Raw genomic sequence first — 22,937 nt, 5'->3', positions numbered from 1 at the left:
AAGCCCACACATTCGGTGGCATAAACTTATTGCATCTATCTTTCTCTTCTTAATTTCAATATTGTATCTTTTCATCTCGCGCGCTCTTCAGCCGGTGTCAACGAGGAAGTATAAGTCCCTACGTTCTGAACCAGTAAACTGTACGAGCAACCATTTGTTACAGCACAACTAGAATCGCGAACTGCAAGAAGCCTTAGAAAGTAGTAAACACTTCTTAATGTGCCTTTTATTTTGTTGTATAATAAAGCATATAGATACTTGTTAGTCTATATTTAAACTAATCTTATAAGTAAAATGAAGAGGCTATTAGCTCTTAAACCCTCTCGCACTCGGTCGCAGACAGAGGTAGCAACTAAAGATAAAGATGGGCCCGAAGCTATTGCGAGTCTGGCTCCTGTCGAAACTGCCGAATCTCTTTCAGAGGTGGTTTCAAATAAAGCTAGAGACCTAAGTAGCCTGGAGTACATCAAGCTCAGTTGATACATAAGCCCAAAAGAAAAAAGCAAATCAATATACTGAATATACTCCGAGATCACGAGTTGAATTTGATAACATTTGTTAAACTACAATATTGTTTACAATATTTCAATCTTTACATGATCTTTATCATAGTAACAAAGTTGTTTTATTGTTTATTATCTTATTTTTATAATAGCTCACAGAATATCAATTTAAAAAAACAGTTAATCTCTACCAAAAATCGTGCCGGTGTGCGGACTTGAACACTTATAATATTGAAAACTTTAATTATGAACAAATATAAACTAAATACTGATTTAAAATAAGAATTAAAACAAATGGAAAACAGGGTCAGCCTCTTAAAGTATATTTTAATCATTTAAAAACTGTTAGTATAAGTCAGCTATTGATATAATAATATTTTTAACTATAATTCATAGTTTAACAGCTAAAGTTATAGTTAGCTTGAATATAAAATGTACTAGTTAGTTACTCATAAAAACTATCGTTTAAAACTTATAAGTGACTCTTAACCTTATAAAACTAATAGGAGTATATTAGGTTAACATAATCAATAAAAACAGAAGCTGTTGAATTACAAACTCATCAGGTGTAGTACAATTGCAGTTATTAAAAACTGAATGGCTGTTAGACTGTTCACATTGTTTCACAATGTTCTAAAATTCGTAAGAACTAGCTCTCCCTATCGGAAATAAGTATAATTTTGCTAAAGGTTTAAACGAAAAAAGGTTTCAACAAAAAAAGTAACTTTTAACTATCTTGACAAAAATAAATAGATATTCAACTCGACTATTATTTTTAGGCAACATAGGCAACAAACCAAAACTTTCAAGTTGAAGCTTTAAAGCGTAGTTGCCAGAATTCAATCATCTAAAACCAAACGTATTCGAAATTAGTACAAAATCAATTTTTAAAAATATGGCAACCTTACTTAACAGTACTTGTTTTATCTAAATGAGGTTTTTATTAACTGTCGTATTTAGTAAAATGTAGCACAGTTGTCAGGCTATACATATGTCAAGTATTTCTCCAAATGTTGGAAAACTTATAAGTTTTTTTAGTATTAATACAAGCTAGATACTATTAAAACTAGTATACTATCAATCATGATGTCATTTCTAATTATTACGTCACTCTACTTAGTATTCTATATTTTCCTAATTTTGTATACTGGACACAGTTTACAAGAAATTCTCTTTTTTGGATTTGTTAAAAAAATTGCATAAGAACGTGGTACATAAAATGAATTCAAATAAAGATCTAAGATTAATTTTAATGATAAAATAATCATTTTATAAGCAGTGAAAATAAAACTAAGACCAAGTTTTTAAACATTAGTTAAGATAAAAAGTTATGGTCCATTGGCAATTGTTACTAATATCCACAACACATTGTAAAAACTATATCGAGCGTGTTGAATATAAACCTCAATCAGTAATCAAAGAATTATTAAATATTCTACGTATTTTTGAAAGATGTAAAAAAGTGACAGTTAGCATATATACAAAAAAAAAGTTACTCAGCTGATTATAGTAATTCAATTAAACTTTTTAGCAAAAGCAAAGTAAAGTGAAATCTAAACGGCTACAAAAACCCTAAAATAGTGTATTTAAACTTGTTATATTTTAGGCAAAAAACTAATGCAAATTACACAAAATAAAAATTGTTTTAGACATGGAATTCTAACAGGCGACGATACAACGTACAAATAAGATTAATTCAAGAAACCTTTAGCAACAACGTAAAACAACAATGTCACTCTGAATTAGTTCCATAGTATTGTTGAACTTGATTTGGAGTATAATATCAGGATTATTTACTACAAATATACATAATTTGTAATAAATATCCAGTTTATAATACTAGAAACCACAGTTTGAATATGAAACTTTGTATTTTAAATACTTGCTCATTATATGATGGCAGTAATTAAGTGTTTTAAAAACTTATAGTTTAAATTAATTTAAGAACAAAAATCTTTAGAAAGCACAACAAACTAATTACTGATTTATCACAGATATGATTTCAATATTTAACGAGATTGAAAACATAAAAATCTCAGAAGTTGTCAAATTAAAGCTTAAGAGTATCTAAAATCAAAAAGTACAAAAAAGATTATAAAATGGCTTTAAGATGTACAAAAAAATAACTCAAGCTTAATTTACAACGTATATTCGACAACAAATGAGATATGGTTAATACAAGAAATAAAGTTTTCAAAAACATACAATAGAACCTGAGAAAGATATAAAAATAATGTTGAATGCAAACAAAAATAAAACAAAGGTAAGAACAAAACTTGTAACTGCACAAATAAAAATTATTGTTTTAAGAAATAAATATGTCATTTATGTATCAAAATAAAAATACATGACCAACAAATTTATTGTGTGAAACAAAATCAACATAGTATGGCAACACAATAAAGCAACCCAGAAAACAAAACTATCAAAAGTACGTTCACGCAAGTAAGAAAAGGAAATTAGTGGTGAAAATAGAAAAATCAACCAAAAAAGCAGGCAAAGAAAGCTAACTATGTTTTAAGGTAAACTTAAATAAGAAAACTACATAAACAAAAGGAGTTTATAGGCTTATGGCGACACCAAACATAATTCTTATTACAAATTAGAAAAACTTAAAAGTACATGGGAATAAACTTTGGTATTACTTTTTCTGTATATTACTGTTGTTGTTATACAACTTGGGTTTTTAGTGTTTTTTTTTGAACAAACGTAACTTATTTCAAATATTTTGTTTAGTAATTTTACATTATAGACAAATATCTGAACAGTTAATTAAAATATCATAAAAAAATAGCAACTCTACCATTCACTTTTGAACAAGAGAGTTTTAGTTTTTAAATCAGCAATAAAGTAAGGGATTTCACTGTTAAAAACGGCGTTAGCTTCTAGAAACTCGAGTAAAAATAAAACTAAACTTTGAAATAATATTTTTACCAATAAAGAAACAGTTAGAATCAAAAACTATATATAATTATATTTTAAGCCAAGGAGTTTGCTTGGCGTGACATGATGTGATTTAAGCTATTTTTCCTAACTTTAAGGATACAAAAAATTAATCTGAACAAAATTAACAACATATAAAAGTAAGCCAGACTACAAAACTTTGAAAAGTACGTAAAAAACAAAATTAAAGCTGAAAAATGCATAGTACTTAATCAGAAAAAAGTCTAAAAAAGGTAGAGAAAGCTTCAAACTATATTTAAACTACAACTTAACTGTAGTTGAACAGATAAAAAGTTAACAAAATAGGTGATTTGATGGGCTTATGCCGAAACCAAACAAAATTCTTATTACAAATTGAAAACTTTTGTACTACATTTTCTGTACATCACTGTTGATGTCTTACAATTTTGTTATTTAGTGCACTTACGTTTTTTTTAATGTTTTAAGTTTTATAGTCTGGATTGAAATCTGAACACCGAGAGATTTTAACAATTTATTAAGAAGAACAAATCAAAATGTTAAGAAAAAAAAAATATTAACTCTACTTTTCATTATTAAACTTTGCTGAAGTTTAAGATTTTAAAATAGCAATACAATAAGGTTATGTTTTTTAAAAACGACGGTTATTCTAATATTCTACTTACAGGAGTTTGGCGTGACATATACACATTAATTAAAAATAAGGTTTAACAAACTATGTTTCAGTACTTATAAGATAACTGCAAATTTAGAAAAGTACCTCAGTTAAGAAAACAAATTTAAACGAATAAAAATACTCTAATATTTCAGAAATTCAATTTATCTTCAATATAAAAGTTAAACTAAGTTTTTAAGCAAAATTAAGAAAATGCAAAACAAACTTGATAAATTAAGTATGACAACTCATTAGAGGAATTAAGTTAAGATTCCTATAACCTGTAAACCATTAACAGTATCATAAAAATGAGTAACTATAATAAAATAACATGTTCAGTTTGATGAAGAAAGTAAAGTTAATATTATAAAAGCCTCATAACTGAAAAAAAGGCTTAAACACTTTTACAGGCTTAAAAAAGTTCAAAATATCATAATAGGAGTATAATTCGTCGTACTAAAGAATATCAGACACATTTACAAATAAATACTAAATATGAAATCATCAAACAAATAAACAGTAAGGTACTCCAAAGAAAATTACAATAAGTGTTTAAATAACTAAACAAGTTTTAAGATCTAAGTTAAAACTCAGTTAAAAACCCTATAACTATACTTATAAACATGAAGTAAGAAATACAGGTGTAAGAAAATATGATATAACAACACCAATTAAATTTTGTAAAGCTTTAGGTTATTAAATGATTAACTAAAATTCAAACTAGTTATATTTTGCGATTTTGTGGTTAAGATAAAAAAAAATATTCTGTTTCTCAACAAAAAATATGTGTATACAAAAAAATAGTACGACTTTGAGACATAAGTTAGATACATCAGAAAATTAGCAAAAAGTTGTGCAGCTTTAAACTGTTATTCTTATTTAAAAAGAAACCATCCAACAACCTTATTTAATAGTATAACACGCTGTTTGCAATGCAAAAAAAATTCACAGTAATAAGAACAAAACAATGAAACTACAACCCAAAATATAAAAACGAATCAAATTTCAGTGTTGTTTAGATACAATAAACCATTAGTCTTTACTTAACTTTTCTAAAAGTATAATTAAATTACGTAACAACAAACTAAAACTATAACAACGAACCAAACCTATACTTCAAGAGAAACATTTTTCTAAACAATTTCACAGCTATAAGAAGAAAACAAAGTAATCTTATCTAAACTATAAGAATGAATCAAATTTTAACTTTGTTGAGAGGAAGGTAAAACAAATCATTAGTTGATACAATGTTTAAACTTAGCCCAGAACTTCATTTTAGAACGAGAAATAAAGAACATTTAGTTAATTGGTAAAACAAGAATGCTTATCAATAGTCAGAGAATTAAATAAGAAACAGCATTAAATCTCAAAAACAAATGCTTTTAGTTCAGGTTAAACAAAAGTTTAACAAGTTTTACGGCTATAATAAATAATATGTTAACGAAAATTACAAATTTTGATGTCATTAAAAGTGAAATGTATAATTTATTCAAAGAGTTTTATTCATTTATAAATCAATATTTATCCTACCTTTAACAACCATATAAGATTTCCAAGACATATAAAAAACATTTTAAATAAAAGTATATAAATTATTTTCAGTCTTTACTTAATCTTGGGCAAGAAGCAGAACTAAACAACGAAATAAAAAAGTACGATAATAAGCTAGACTTATAAATAAACATCATTAACTAAAGAGAACCCGTAGAGTAGTTTTTAAATAAACTTTAGAATTATTTTACAGAACAACAACGAAGTGTTAACTAAAAACATATTACTGGATCTAACTTTAGTTTGTTAAGGTAAAAAAAATCATGGGTAAAACATAGTACAGGAATCACTTTTAAACTAATTTTTTTTTAAGTACAATTAAATCAAGAAATAAAAAAAAATTATAAATATAAAGAATTATAGAGACAAGTTTAACTGAATAAAGGTGGACAATAATATTGTGCAATTAAACAATTACTGGTTAATTATTGCTATTGAAATAGTATTTGAATTTGACAAAAAATCAAAAAGCTTTAACTTTAATATCTTGTACGCTACTTACGAAAAGCTAAGAAATATACTGTATAAAAAAAATTTTGGTTTTGAGGGCCGCAGTTTGTCGACCCCTTCTATACAGTATAGAGCAATCTAAAGCAAAAGAACATGAAACATTATCTAAAATGTACTTTAGACATAAGATTTAAACAATCATACTAACCAACACAACAAGATGATAATTAATAAGAAATTAATAATAATTTACTGTAGTTCGAAGATTAGTTCATTTTAAAAATATTAAGGGAATGTAATAAAATACAGCTATATCAAATACAGATAAATAATGCTGCACCAAATCAAAATACTAATAACAAAATGTGAACCAATAAGTTTTATTTTTATACCTACAACTAAACTGATGATCTACATTTAAAGACCGAGATGAAAAATATTATTTGTCGATACATAGTTAGGTTGTATTAATGTAAAGACGACTTGTTGTTTAAAGCAATAAATTATTTTAGTTAAGAGTTAGTTACGGTATACATCTACATGCAGGAGTATAGCAGAGAAATTTAGTGAAGTGTCCTAACTGTAGAGATAAATATAAAATTAGTTAAACAGGTTTTATAAGGCCGAATTTAAATACATTAAAATTCCCAAAGAATTTGACATAGTTTAATTCAAAATACAATTTTGATGACAAGAATTAAGTTGACCTATATTTAAACTAGTATATGAAAAAAAAGATAATAAAGAATGTAAGGCAGAAGTAAGGCATTTCTACAGTTAAGAGACAAATTTTACCATTCATTTTACATAGACAAAAAGTCTTCACTATTTAAAAATATCAACAGTTTTTAGGTTTATCGAAATGTTTATTTGAGTTGCAATTACTACTTGATAGAAACAAGAAAATATTTCTAAATGTATAAACTATTTAAAATTTAAAGTTAATCGTTTGCTAATAAAGATCCTATCGAAACAAGTTCACTGGAAAATATAATAAAAATAAATTCAACCAGTACTACTTCTTTATTTTCTTTTAACATTTCACAGAAACAAGTATTAGTTTAATAAATAAAGAGTACTGTTTAAATATTATTAAATGTACAAACATAATAAACATGTTTGTGTTAGGTTGAATGTAGGTAGTTAAAGACCGAAATTAAAGACCTAGGTAAGCACTGCTGGTTGGTCATAGTGCGTACCTAGTTGGCAGGTTACCTTGAAATGAACAGCTTAATCTTAAACATTTAAAGTTAAATGTAAATAGTTTAAAACATAACATTAGAAATAATCATATAAAACAGCGGAACAAGATGATAATTATAGATCAAATATTAAAAGTTGATAGTTATTTTGATTAGAGCTTATTATTATGATATATATGATTATTATTATTAGAAACTGAATGTGTATCTAATTCCTAAATGGCACTACAAAAATTACTTTCAAAGGTAACAAAATAAGACCTCAAAACTAAAATAGCTTCTGGATTGAATATTTACAATATAATAATAATATTCAAGCTTTTAAAAAATAGCTATTTTTAGTTTAAGATGCACTCAGTTTAAAAAAGTCACGTGTAACGCTTGCATACCTAAATAAAATTGATATAGATCATGAAACTAACTTAATAACTCAAAAAGCTTTTAAATAGGAAGTATATTTTAACTGTAATCATTACTTGAAGATTAAATAAGTATTGTTTGAGACAAAGAGTTGAAATAATCATACAAACCAGCACAACAAGATGATGATTGATAATAATTGACTGTAGTGGGCTAGAAGTAGAATTAAGTTACGAAACAACAAAATAGACATGTAACAACGTTTTAAACTCACAAACAAACGCTTTTAGTTTTAGAGAAACCAGAGAGAACATTTTTTAAACAAACTTTTAATTAACTTTACAACAATACGAACAAAATAATGAACTACCAACTAAAAGAAAAATTGGATCTAATTTCAATATTGTTAGAATAAGGTATATTTAATCACGAATATAAAACAATTGACACCTAATCCAACAATTTTTTTCCAATCTAAACCATAACTTAAAAATAATTTCAAACAATTTTAGTTGAAAAATAACTAAAGATAATTACCTCAAAAGAAGAATTAGTTGGCGTAACGGTATTTGTTCTAATTTATTAAAAGTACAGAGCTGGTAACTGCCATTATGTATATAGTTAAACGCAGCAATAAAAAAAAAATTGAGAGTTGATTGCCATTAATATTTAAATCTATTAGTTTAATTTGATACACTTTATGCAATATTTTTTATGTCTGTATTAATTAATGTATAAGCTTTACTTAGCTTAAAAATATAGAGCAATTTAAAACAAAACTTAATAATCTACAATCCAATACATAGTATGCATATATTATAGTGTTATTAAAAATTACTAAGTTTATACTGTATGAAACTACCGGGTTATGACGTAATAATTGTGTGTAAGTAAACGTTGAAAATATCACAAAATTAATAGAAGATTGTGGACAAAAACAGTAATTTGTTGGTGTCTAGTTTAAATGATGACCCAAACTTATTTATACAAACTAAGACGTAAATGGGAAATGTAAAACTTTAGAGCACTGTTTCTATCTAAATTACATAAATCTCCTACATACAATGATTGCAAAGATTTCTATTTTTCATACACTGGAGAGTGAAATTAGTCTGTGATATCTTATAACTTCTAGTTAAGTTAAAGTTTAGTTATGACTTAGAAGTACTAGCACACTTACTCGTACATCAAAGTCATAACTAAAGGTGGTGCCGACCAGCAGAGTAACCGGGCCTAAAGGACAAGAATTAAAAAAAAACAAAGGGCTACGGCCGGTCGATGACACGGTGCTTCGCACCTGTCATCTCTCCGGCCTGCCCTTAGTCTTGTCCGCTACCTTAAACTTAACTTTCAAACTCATAAACATAAAACCACTCAGTCATAATTGAAAAACTATAACTGATATTACCGTCAGGCCTTTAATGGTTTCACATCAATGAATTAGATCACATAAGCTCAAGGTTAGTAAAAGATAACAGATAAAGACCGTACAAATACAACGCATAAACGTATATTCGTTTGGCAGTTACGCTACTCACGGTCTATTTGACAGAAAAAGAGGGCCTTCAAGAAAAAAGGCCGTAAAGAAAAAGAGAAAAGGAAAAGATGAAAAATTTTTCGCCGGCGAAATGCCTTAAAAAATAAATTTAAATAATCTCCATCAAAAAATCTCATCACATTTTCGGTTTGGGGAAATCCCCATTTTTGAAAATATGGGTGGGGGCCTGAAAAATTTAGTGCGTACCTTATTTTAGAAAACCTATTTAATTAATGCAAATAATGTGTTATTAAAAATTTAGTGCGTACTTTTAGCGGGTGCGTACATTATTTTAGAAAACCTATTTAATTAATGCAAATAATGTGTTATTAAAAATTTAGTGCGTACTTTTAGCGGGTGCGTACATTATTTTAGAAAACCTATTTAATTAATGCAAATAATGTGTTATTGAAAATTTAGTGCGTACCTTATGCGGGTGCGTAGTACTTAAAGAAAATCTTTACTTATAACAGAGAAAGTGTTATTAAAAAACTAGTGCGTAATACTTAGAATGCGTACCTTATAGATGCCTTTATTTTGTTAAAACTACATGTTTAAGTTAGGGTTAAAACCCAAAAACAAATGAATACAGATACTACATCATCCTGGTTAAGTACCTAATGTTTTACATATACATGGAAAACAGTTCATCAACCTCATAGATAGGTGTACTTTTTAATTACAGAAAATAAAGCAAATAAAAAAAGAAAAAAACTACAGACCTTTTAAATGTGTACATTGACAAATCTATTTATATGATTGAACTGTATTCTATGTATACATTTAAACAATAGTCAGTTAACTTGCTTATGTAAATTTATTTTACTTAGATAACCTTTTAAAAACAGTATAAAACTTAAATTAATCAAAAATAAAAAACCACTTGAGATTCATCTAAACAGTTAAAATTACTTTGATTCAAGTAGTAACTATATTTTTGTCAAATAAAACTTTAAAATTGTAAAAAATAGTTTATGTTCTTGTTAACTTCAGTTTTATACTGTTCCTACTATAGGATATCACTTTACTTGTCATGTAACTTATTAAGCTAAAGTTTATCCATGATAGTTAAATTGGTCTCATTGTAAAGTAATTATTTAGCAATCTAATAATTACAAAGGTTTGCGCTGTTACTACCATCACTACTTACTAACTAGTATACTTTAATTTACTTTATATATTCACTAATAGACTTTGAATGCTTACTTAATTGCTTTGTTTAATCACTGATCTCAGACAACTTTTTGTGTGTTTCTTAAAATGTGCATACAAATTAAAGGTGTTTGATGCTTTGAACTTATCATTTCAATACATTGTTACAAACTAAAACAGTTAAACCATACTACTTTGTGTCAATAACATATGTTTATTAGCCTGTAGTTCATTTCAAAGTTTGTCAAATACTTGCATCATTTGAAATCTTTATGGCTGTATATTTATACTATTACCAAAATTGAGTCTTTACATTTGTCATATACATAAAAAACAATACAGCAAGTTGTTGATAAATGCTTATTAGTGCAAACATATGAACAAAAGAAATTATTGATAGATAAAAGAACAGAAAGAAGTTAGTGATAGAAGAAGAGAAAAATTAAAAAAAAGTGAGAATAAACCTCATACAAATTTACACTAACAAATTTTAAATTTTGCTTGCTGTGAATTGCTTTGTAAATATATGAGTGTAAACTTAAAACTTTGGAACATTTTGTTTTTTAGCAAACCTAATCCTGATATGGTTTAACTGTTTTCTTTTGTAAAAAAAATGAATAAATAAAGCTTTATAACAATTAAAACAGCTTTGAAACTAATGACATTTTTGTTTTATAACTACTCTTCCTACTTATCTTTTATGCACACTTTAAGTAACTCTTATTACAAATCATTAATTTATAAATGTATAAACTACATTAATACAATCAGAACTAAACAACTTAATTTTTATGTTGTAAATAAACTTCTACACTTAGATTAGCTTGCTGTCTCTTTGGGCTTCATTCATGAACAAAAAACTTCTTCATACAAGCATATAAAGTTTAGCACAAATGTTGCTACTTTTAAGTGATTTTATTTATTCTTTTTTAAGTTTTCTCTTAATTTAAGATAGCCTAGTAATGTTAGGAGAATGAAGCCCAACAAAACAAATATATGTTTATAAACCAAGGATACAACTCTATGAATAGCTAATATGAATTTGTGCAAAACTTAATTAACATCTAAAGCTTAATGTTATTCAAGCATGAGAACTCAAAAAATTTAATAGTATTAAAAGGACTCAACAATTGATAAATAGAAAATCTAAAACTTTAAGACAGAATATCAAGATTTATTGTAAATATCCAAAAAACCTTGACTTTGTTACTGATTATTCAACTACTATAACTGGTAACCCTAGCAAAAATACTAAGTTTTGCACAAATTAAAACAATCTAATTAACTATAAAACAAACTAACCTCAACAGCTGCTGTAGTAGGTACTCATCTTTAATCAGATTCCAAAAAGTGTGATCCATTGCCTAATCTTAAGATGTAGGAGAAAGCCAAAGTTACAACTTATAAAGACCTTTGAAAAAAGCTAGAAGATTAAAAATTTTACAGAGGTTCAAAAGATTTTTCATAAGAATTCTTTTGAATTTCTCTGCTCAGTTCACTTTACAATGATGTTTCAAAGATTTCAAAGACTGAGATGCAAGTTTTTGAAGCCTCTTGATGATTTTTTTTAAATGCATCATGTAAGTGCATTCAAACCAATTGATCTTGTCTGAACATGTCATGCTTGTAGTATAAACACTTGTCACAATTTTTATGAATAAAGATATATGCATTCTGTGATGAATTAAAAGATAAAATAAAGATTTTTTCAAAGGTTTTGCATGAGAAAAATAATATAGATTATCAACATAAATTTCAAGACTGTTGGTTGCCAAACTATTATTTTGAATTTTTCTCTACTTATTTCACTTTATAATGATGTTTCAAAGATTTTAAAGACTGATATGCAAGTTTTTAAAGCCTCTTGATGATTTTTTGCATCAAGTAAGTGCATTCAAGCCAATTGATCTTGTCTGTACATGCCATACTTGTAAGTATAAAAACTTATCACACTTTTTATTATTAAAGATATATGATTCTGTGATGAACTAGAAGATTAAATAAAGAATTTCTTCAAAGGTATTGCATGAGAAAAACAATATAAATTATCAACATAAACTTTCAAGACTGTTGAATGCCAAACTAGGTCAAATGCGTTCTTAAACTTACTCACACAATGTAGAAATATAAGAGTTTTAGAAGATAAAATGAGCAACAATCATCAAGTTTTATCTTCAAAAATATTGACAATCAAATAGAGTTTGCTTAAGTATTGTACAAAGCTCACATAAACAGTATAAAAAAGAAAAAAAAAAGAGTTACTTTACACCTACAGCATCTAAGGTGTTTTTACTACAAGTGCTTTTCTCAAAAGAATATTCATTGAAAAAAATATTTTGCAAAGTACTATTTTATTGTGATGTCACATTAAAATGTAAGACTTTAGAGAATTCATAAAAACTACAAATTGAAACACTATCTTAGCATGGCAGGGTTGTTTTTAGCTTTTTCGAACATAAAATGCTTTTTATTTTACATAATGTTAAACCTTAAACTTTTTTTTTTTGTAAAAAATAAACTGTTTTAATTTCATTCTTATTATTCATTCTTTTTAAAGTTTTTCGTAGTTTCTACCTTTTTTACTACATTGGCGATAACTGGTTTAACATATTGTTTAATATTTAAGCTACAGTAATTCATTAAGCTCATATAAATTACATTGACAACTTTATAAAGACATATAAAATAAGCGTTCAACTCTTAATTTTACGAAATTGTTTTCTTTTTGTTTTAAATATGTTTATTACTTAACAATTTGTACAAGATTTATTTTATTTACCTTTATCTCATCAGGTAATAGCATTAAATTTAACTTTTGCAAAATCATTTTAGTTATTATTTAATTTGAATCGTTTTGCCATATTTGCCAAAACTATACAGTTTTTGTAGTCATTGGTATAACAACTTTTTGAAGCAGGTAGAAAATAAAAAAAACCATTTTGTGCATAGTGAGTGAATGCTAAATAAAGACACACTTATCAAAATATTCATGAATGAGTTTGAAAAATAACTACTTTTATATTGCCACAAAGTCCATATGTTACAAGACAAACAAAACTCTGTAGAGTATTTTTGAAACAAAGTTCAAGTATACTAAAAAATTTAATTCTTTTTATAATAGATTCTCACTCACACAACTATAACTTGTGTGTACACAGATTTTTATGCAAAAACTTCTAAAAGTATCAGTCATTTGCAACAATGTTAAGTGTTAATGCTAAATGATACAATTTTTGTTTTATTTTGCAATGTTATTTATTTGTAAAGTCTTTACTTTGCAATCATTAATTTAATGTTCAATGCTATACAACATTATCTTGCCTATAATAAATCATAACTTTTTAATATCTCATTAATTTGTTGTGTGCTAATTAAATAAATATTCAAGGGTTTTTTAAACACTTAAAGCTAAATGAACTACAACATCAAATATCCCGTTGACATGCACACCACATCACCTAAACTTTTAAAGGTAAGTAAATAACCTGAAATTTTTGTTTTACATTATTTTTTCTTATTAAAATCACTGACCAGCTATGCTTTTCAATATTCCAAAAATCATTATTTTACAGACAAAGTTTGTGTATTTAGGGTGATTATGATGTCATATTACATGAAAAGAAGTCTCAAAAACGTCTTAAGACCAAATCAATAAGTATAAGTCTAGGACATGTATAAGTGATTTTATTACTGTTTAAGATGAAAAATATGTGATTTTGGGGTAACTAATTTTTTGGCCGGCATACCTTTTGTTTGCAATTATTTTTTAGATTCTTCTTAATAAAGCAAATACACATTTTTGATAATTTAAAGTATTTATATATTAGAGGTACACTTAGAACTATTGTTTCAAAAACTGCATGCACTTGGTTTTAATAACAAAATTTGACAGTTTTGGTGGTCAGTATTCAGAGAAAAATACTGTACAGAAATTCTCTACTACAGTTTAAATATTTAGAAAAAACATTTTTTTATATTTGATCATTGTTGTTTTAATAAAACAATATACACAAATACTAATGTATAAAGTAAATGTTTTACTAATGCAATTTAAGAATAGTTAGTAAACTTATCTAATAAATTTAATATCAATAAGAAGGTGAAGAACAAATGGATGTTTCACAAGCAGAGGAGCCACACTCAACAGAAGTCAGCCTGGAATTGAAGCCTGTCAGCTCCACATACACTTATGCTGAGCAGCAAGAATACAACCAGATGTGTTCTACTTCCTATGAAAACAAGTTGGTTTTGTTTTGTCAAATAAATATTATCATTGTTTTTATGTATCATAGTTGGTTTGCACAAATACTACATTTTTGTCTAAGAAAGTTTTGTACTGTTGTAATAAGGGTGGAAAACTTTTTTAGTTATTAGAACAAATTTACTTAAAAAATTCTCTCTTTGGCTAGACTTTTTAAAAAGCAGTTTTAGTGGGCTATGTAGTTTTGAATATTTTTACAACCACAAAGAAAAAAAAATGTTTGAAACTAATTGTTTAAATTACTGGTTCATTAAAAACAACTGTGTACTAAAAATAAATTAAAAGAAAATTGTATAGTTATTGTTAGTAAGAGCTTAATTTTATTTGTTTTCTGCAAAGCTAAAAATACTTCACAGCCACATATTTCTGTTTGCTAACAGATTTGGTCTACAGGTCATACATTTCCCATCCCTACTTGATACTATTGTTTTTCAACTTTTCGAAGTTTTATGAATTATTACAAGAATATGAAATATTCTTAACTTACACAATAAGCTTAAGGGCATAGGGGGGTCCTCCTTGATTTTTACAAGTTGATCTTATTTTATAGAGTTTTATCCGAGCTATCAGACATTTTTAATTTAACAGTTTGAAAAAATTCATAGTATTTTTAAAAACATGAGCAGTCAAAGTCAGTGACATCAATAGGTTTCTAATGAAAGGCCCAAACTAAAAACACAAAAAAAGACCATTTCACTTAAAATCTATCTCCTCCTTCATTTTTAAAGCAATGTTCTTCAAATTTTCTAAAAAAGTGTATTATTAAATTTTAAAAAGATTGAAATTTTTTTAATTTTGAAAAATAAAATTTTTATTAAAAAAAAAACCACCTATTTTTTTTTGTTTTATTCTTATCTAAAGTTATTTTTTTAATATTTAAAAACTCCAACTTTCAATTTTTTTAAACTACAAAAGGAACGTTTCCTGAAAATTTAAGGTCTCTATCGCAAAAAATGAAGGAGAAGATACGTTTTTAGTGATGTTTTAAATTTCCAAGAAAATTGACTTAGAAAAACTTTCAATTTTTCATTTGTATTGGAAACTTTTTATGAAAATTAGAATATCTCAAAAGTTAAATAATTTTTTTTAATTCTATAAAAACTGGCTTGTTGTTTGTACTTTAAGCTTTCATATAAGGTCCAATGTTATTTTTGTAAAAAAAAAATGTCGGACACCCCTATGCCCTTAACTTATTAGCGAAAAAAAACCTTAAAGTAGATAGAGATGTTAAAAAAATATTAATAATGTTGTTATATATATATAGTTCTTTTTACAGTTTAGTTTAGAACCTTGACTTTCTACCTACAAATTTTCAAAGAAAAATTCCAAAAACTTAATTTTTACTTTTTCATGTTATGAGTCCACTGTTTGATATTATAAAAATTTATTTTAATTTTGAGATGTTTTATTTTTTGTAAAAAATTATAGAATTTTGAGATGTTTTATTTTTTGTAAAAAGTTACAAATTTTTCATTGTCAATTTTCTCAGAATTTTTAAAATCACAAAATATCTATCTTTTTTTATTTCATTTGTAAAATTTAAGACTCAAAATTTTTTAGGAATAGTTCCTAATATAGTTTTAAGACTTTGAATGTTGAAATTTTTAAAATATTATAAATATTTTTTTTTTAATGAAAATATTTTTGTATTTAAAAAATATTTAAATATTGATAATGGACTTTCTGTAAAATAGAATGTATTTTAGGGAGAAGATAGGTTTTTAGTGAAATAATCTTTTTTTTTGCGTTATTTGTTTGCTCTTTCTTTAAGGAACTTACTGAGCTCACCAACTTCGCTGGCTTTTATCTCAAAATTTACTTTGAATTTTTTATGTGGCCTATTTGAAATTAAAAATAGTGCTATTTAAAATTAAGCAAAAAAAAAAACTAGTTGTTAATATTGTATACATAATTATATATATAAAGGTAAAAAAATACCTGCAAAGTTAAGATTTTTTAATTTTATTGTAAACTAATATACTAAAAGATATGAGGGTTAAGTTATGTCTTTTTTAAGGTTACCAAAAAACCTCGAATCCAGGAAAAATTTGTAATTTGAAAATTCAAGGTAAAAAAAAAAGAAAAATCCTGAATTAGAGTAATTTTGAAAAAAACCTGGTATTTTGAGTAAAAATCACTAAAAATACCTGAAAAGTATGGTATTTTAAACAACTTTTAAATGTCAAGTAGTAAAGTTTTAATTGCAAATAAATAATCTATCTTATAAATAAACATTTTTGTCATCTTCAAATTTTTTTTAATAAAAAAACAAATTTATAGAAGCTTTTAGAAATCTTTTCAATGTTGTTATACTATTAGGCACAGTTTTTTACCTTAAACTTAATTTAAAAACTGAAAATAGACCGTAAAACGTCTAATTTTAGAAACCTGGAAGAAATTTTGAAAACCTGGAGAAAACTTGCCAAAATCCTTTGGCAACCCTGCTTAACAAGTTCCTGACAAACAGCGGACGTGCAGATAAGTGTTTGCGTGGCGTGCTTCGAAGCGGGCCAGTACGTCGAATCGTTGCGGTTGATCGAGGAATTGGAAGTCCACCACTTCGCGCACTTTTCCACCAGCAAAGAGCTGTTCAAGTTGAAGGGCATGTTGCTGCTGAAGCTCAACGACTACAAGAGCGCCAAGGAGAATTTTTTCAAGTGCCTGCAGATATCGGCGGAGGACTCGGTCGACATCAGGCTGGAGCTGGCCGCCATCTTGCTCGACACCGGGGAATACCGCGTCGCCATCGAGGTGTTTTGGTTGTTTAATTAGTCTGCTTTTGTTTGAAACTTTTTGAGATTTTGTGAAGTGTCTAATTTTTTGATAATACTTTAGACACTAGATGGAGCTGAGAAAGAGGAGAATGAAAATGAAATTTCACCGAAAGACCAGATGAGGCTGCTGAATTGCAGGTTCAAAGTTTTCAAAAAGTGGGGCCAGCATCCCAATAAAAAGTTTGTTATTTGTTGAATGTTAAGTTAGCGCGTTTGTTTTTATGTTTAAGAAGTCAAGCTGTGCCGTTTCGAGTTACCAGAACACTTTTATCAGCTTAAATAGAATTTAAGAATCGTTAGCTAAAATTAAATAGTATTTTTTTATAATGAAACCCTAATTTGAAGTCTGATTTTTTCCTTACGTTCTGTTTAGCTTTAGCAAAGTTAAAAATTATTAATAAATATGTATAATAAAATCTAGATGAGGAAAAGATAATTTTAAGAAGATTACTTATGTACTTAAAACAGTATTTGGAGCTGTTTTTTTATTCGATAAAAGCCAAATCTTTTGATACGAAAGCAGAGATTAATATTAATAATAAAAAAAAAACTAATGTTCGGTTTGTTTACTGTAGTTTCATCAGAACAATAACAAAGTTAGCATATTTTTTTAAGGATCAAAAAAATACACATTACGACGTTTCAAATAAATTGGAATAGTTTTAGTTGGCTAATGCATTAGCCAACTGAAGTTATTTAAATTTATTTGAAACGTTATAATGTGAAATTTTTTGATTCTTTAAAAAAGGTTTATTTTAACTCTGTTACTGTTCTGATGAAACGCTTAATGTGTAGAAACTATAGAAAAAAACCGAACATTAGTTGTTTTGTAATTGTATTATTAATACTTTTTACAGTAGATTATTTTATTGTGGTTAAATTATTAAGTTAAAATGTTTTCAAAAATGTTTTTTTTTGTAGAATGTTTTTCTTGATAATAAAAATTGCACCGAAGTTTTATAACCAATTATGAAAACCTAGAGTTTTAATACATATATTATTAGAAACACTGCTTTAAAGCAAATTTTAAATTAAAGAAATATTTTGCTCAATTATAAGTGCTTAAACCAATTCACAAAATTAGGATACGATAGATCACTAATACCAACTGATAGACTATTTTTTTTTAAAGTTACTGGAAGTAAAAAAAATGTTTATTAATTCTTAACTAACTTATACCCTTAATGCTAATAAACATGATTAATCACAGAAAGAAGCTAGCAGCTGCAGCGGATGTTGTATTGATTATGCTCGCCAACAGACTGAAAAGTACTTTCAAAACTGAGGTTAATTTCAGTTAGCACTTTTTCTGCTTAGTACAGACAGTTTTCTTGTTTTCCAATAAATATAAAAGTACTTTGTTTGGTTATTTTCGTATCAGAGTTGTTAAAAAACCTGACATTTGACAATTTTGTAAAAAAAAACCTGGAGTTTGAGAAATCTGGGAAAAGCCTGGAAAATCTGGAATTTTGAACAAAAATCATTAAAAAATCTGGAATTTTAAAGAAACTTAACATGCAAAGAAATTAAATTTCGATTATATTTCAAAAATCTATCATATAGTAAAAGAAAATAATAATAAAGTGCTTTTTTAACATATTTTAAGTAGATTTACAGTGTCTTTTCAATGTTGTTATACATTCTAAGTCAGTTGTTTACCTTAAATTTACTTTCAAACCAAAAGAAACCAAAATATTGTTATTTAAAATATCTGGAATAAGTTTAGAAAACCTAGAAAATTTTGTCAGAAAAACCTTTGACGACCATATTGAATGCAACTTTTATTTTTTATCTGTTAAATTTTTCTTAAAAAAATTACTTATTTTATCTTCTAAATATCATGCTGATTCTTCATTTCTCACTTTACTTTGTGTAAACAAAAATATATTATTTACAAGGTCTTTACCGAATTATCAAACTTTAATTTTCTCATACTGTCTGGGCACTTAATAACTTTTAAAATAAATACAAATTAACTGGTTCAACGTTCAAATTTTTCAGCTGTCAATAGTGAAGCGAAGTAGGAAAACAACCAACCCGTTCGCAGGCGAGATCAAAGTGACTTGCAAGAGGGCGGGCAAGCAGAGGATTGACGAGGAATTGTACCTGAAAGCCGACTGGCAGGTCTTCAAGCAGAGGCAGTGGATCGACTTTTACAAGGTTTGTTTTGATACTGTTTCACAGGTATGTTTTAGAACGCTAGTGTATTTGAAACTCTTTTAGTTTTGCTTTTGACACTTGTAAGCGAGTTTGAAATATGAGTGTAATTTTTTAATTGAAAAATAGTTTAGTTGTACAATGCTTATTCACTTATCCGGACGCTCAATTATACGGAAAATTTCAGTCAAGAAGAAAACTTTTTAAAAATCAGTATTAAACACAAACATTTTTGTGTAATACATACTAATGTTTGAGCTTTGATGCTGTGAAAATTTTTTAAGTGATTTTATAAGTTCTGCAATTTATTACAATAAGTTATTAATACTAGTAAAGCTTACGTTCAATTTTTTTAAAACTATTTTAGTTATTAGAAACCTTTATATGTAAAATAAAAAAGTTATAAAAAACAATGTTTTTAATTTTTTTGAAAATTATATATAAAAGTTTTTTTATGTTTGGTTTTTAATTCAAACTATCAAAAGTTCTTAATTGAAACAATTTTTATTTAAGATAGATGCATAATTTTTTTTTTATTATTAAAAAGTTAAAAGTTTGACAAAGTTAAAAGCTTAAGCCTGGACCTTCGTATGCCGTGAGATAAGCTCAACTTTAACATAAGGTTAAATCATACCAAAAAAATCCATTTTAATACAAATAGTTTACAACTTAAGATTCCAAACTATTTTAATATTTTTGCTGCATATTATTTCTTTAGTACAAAAAATTTTACGACCTAAGACTCCACCAATATAATCAACCTTATCAATCAAGGAGTTGCTGAACCTGCTCAACACGTGCAAAAGATACAAGGAGGCCTGTTTGATAAGCGACCACGTTATGAAGGAGAAAAACTTCTTTTCGCGCGCGAAAATTTCAAGAAGCAAGCTGGAAGTTATTTTGTTCAGGTTCAGCCTGTTGAGCGGGTGGTACTATTACGCCTACAAAATACTCAAGTTTGTTTGAATCAAGTTATTTGTTTTGTTGATATAATGAATACTTTGCTGCATTTTTATTAAATTTTAATTTTACAAACATAAATAAACTTATCAAGCAGTATTTTCAGCTAATTTTGGATTTTAGTATACATTTTTAAATTAAAAACTGTATTAAAACTTTTAGTGCTTTTATAAATGGCATCCGAAATAAAGACTGTTTTTTTTTTATAAATATAAGTTTAAAATTCTAACATCATTTATACAAACACTGTCTTACTGTACATTGTTTCCATACAAACCTGTTGTATATCAATTGAAGGAAGGTGATCTTGTCGAAGAAGGAGGACCAGTCGTCGGTGCAGAACCACGTGTGGAATATATTCAATCAGGTGGTCACCAGGATGTCTCACAGTCAGAAGGTTCTCAAAAACACTCACAGGTTTCTCCACAGAATCATGGCGGTCAGTATTGTGTCAAAAAAATTCGCAGAAAAGTATTATTAATTGCAAGGCAGAAAATTTTGCGTTTAAGGTTTTTTTTATCTAAGATAATAAATACGTGTTTATTGAATACTGTCTATATCCCAGTATTGGTTATCTATTATTTTATTCCAATAGTTATTGTTTTTACAACAATAATGCGCTTTATAGTAAGTAAACTTATGTTGACGTTTTTTGTTTTGTGCTAATGTAAAGTATTATTTTAATGACTGGTTATGTTTACCACTTTTTAATTGCAGAGTAAGTTAAAGTTTTTCGCAATAATGATAAGTTGTTTTAGTGTTATTTTCAAATTTAATTACTAGCAAAACAAAGTGGTTAATCTGTTTTCTTTTTAAAAGCATTCACGAAAAGCAAGTATACAATTACAGGTACAAGATAAGAAAGTTTACCCGCTTCAAAGCATGTTCGCTCATGGAGATATTGCATCTAATAACTTCAGACCTGCACTTAATTATTACATCGAACTACTAGAAGAAGTTTGTCAGTTTTTTGTGGATGTATCTGTACTTTATTTGTTTTTCATAATTTTTAGTTATCAAAAACAGAATAGTACATAATAAAAGTTCACTAATATATTTTATTAAAAACCAAGTAAAGTTTCAAAAAGTAATTATAAGCAAACTAAACGTTATTAACAATTTTAATCCTTTTCTGAGAAAAACTAAAAGTATATAGTTTTTTAAACTCGTTCTTTTACTTATATCTAAAATTCATAAATTTTTGAAACTCTTATAGTATCTTTGTGTAATGTATTAAAGAAGTGAATGTGTAAGTTAAAGTAATACTTTTACAGTTTAAAAATGTCTTTAGATTCATTTAGAAAACGTACGTAGCTTTTTTAAACCAACTTTCGTCGTTGCTATCGAATAAACTTATCGGATAAATAACAAGAATACTTGCAGGAGCAAGAAAATCCGGAACTGCATTTGATAGTGGGAATTTGCTACTGCCACATACTCACGCAGAAAACTTGCGGTAACAAGCACACTTATGTCGCGCAAGCCTTCGCACTCCTTGCCAAGTATTGCCAGGTTTGATTATTTTGATAGACTGTTTATTACGTTGAAGATCCTCAATGGTAATGTTTAGTTTTCTTGCTAGAATATTTGTTTTGATAAAGTCTAAAAGCTGACGTTTTTGAAATTAATGAAACAAAGTTGTTTGTAATATTTCATTGATAGGTTAACTATTAAAGATTAATAAAAGCTATATAAAGGTTTTTTGTAAGTACAGTTTTAACCCGCACTTATTTCATTCGGATATAAATACCCGCAAACATAATTTTAACTTTGTGCATTCAATAACAATAAAAGCTACTTAAAATTTTTGAAAGTTCATGAGTCAGCTTCTGTTTGATAAGTAAACAAAATATCCTTCTTTCAGTAATGATGTTATTTAATATAAACTGAAAAGGCTGATATTTCAAATAAAACTTGAACAAACCTGTATAATGTTTGAAATGGCAGCTGCGGAACAACAAGCAGGAGTCGCTGTACAACATCGGGCGCGCCCTCCACCAGATCGGGCTGAACCACTTTGCGGTGCACATTTACGAGGACGCGTTGAAGTGCGGACCACCTGCCACTGTGGTCGACGCGGTGTGCGAGGACAGCTTCGACCTCCGGCACGAGATCGCCTTCAACCTCAGCTTGATGTACCGGCAGTCGGGCAACCACACGATGGCCAACTACGTGCTGTTCAAACACAACGTCGTTTGATGCTGCACGTCTCAATTTCAATTGACGGTTTTAGTTTGTTTTGCTGCTTATGCCTTTTTAGTAAATTTTTGTAGAATTTTATTCCTACTTTTATCAAGGACGTTTGAAAAATTTTCTTATTAAGCACAAACCTTCAGTTATTTTAGATTTTTTCCTTCGATAAGCTTGCAGAAGAGCTCTTAAGATTTTCACTCTTTTTTATAATTGTGTTGATTTTAAAAGTTATTTACTATATTGTAAGTTTCGTTTAGAAA

General features: G+C 27.2%; 1 protein-coding gene across 1 annotated transcript; it reads left to right on the top strand.

Moving 5' to 3' along the window:
* Positions 1-294: 294 nt before the first annotated feature.
* Positions 295-22,683, top strand: LOC145836768 (general transcription factor 3C polypeptide 3-like). Its single transcript, XM_082944541.1, has 12 exons — positions 295-475; positions 14,432-14,573; positions 16,300-16,310; positions 17,061-17,344; positions 17,429-17,547; positions 18,578-18,653; positions 19,369-19,551; positions 20,299-20,480; positions 20,782-20,923; positions 21,334-21,441; positions 21,868-21,996; positions 22,432-22,683. The coding sequence occupies exons 1-12, from the start codon at positions 295-297 to the stop codon at positions 22,681-22,683; spliced, it is 1,809 nt and encodes a 602-aa protein (XP_082800667.1).
* The last annotated feature ends 254 nt before the right edge of the window (positions 22,684-22,937 follow it).

Source organism: Thalia democratica, chromosome 5, assembly GCF_965202585.1.
Source record: "Thalia democratica chromosome 5, ktThaDemo2.hap1.1, whole genome shotgun sequence".
Lineage (NCBI taxonomy): Eukaryota > Metazoa > Chordata > Thaliacea > Salpida > Salpidae > Thalia > Thalia democratica.
Note: the sequence above shows the minus strand (reverse complement) of the source record. Positions and strands in the feature narration are given on the sequence as shown.

What these genes read in the sequence shown, in the direction of transcription:
- LOC145836768 (XM_082944541.1), top strand. Translation starts at nt 295, where the DNA reads ATGAAGAGGCTATTAGCTCTTAAACCCTCTCGCACTCGGTCGCAGACA. An exon ending in TTCTCCACAGAATCATGGCG is followed by an intron (nt 20,924 to 21,333) that starts GTCAGTATTGTG and finishes ATACAATTACAG; the next exon opens with GTACAAGATAAGAAAGTTTA. An exon ending in TCCTTGCCAAGTATTGCCAG is followed by an intron (nt 21,997 to 22,431) that starts GTTTGATTATTT and finishes TTGAAATGGCAG; the next exon opens with CTGCGGAACAACAAGCAGGA.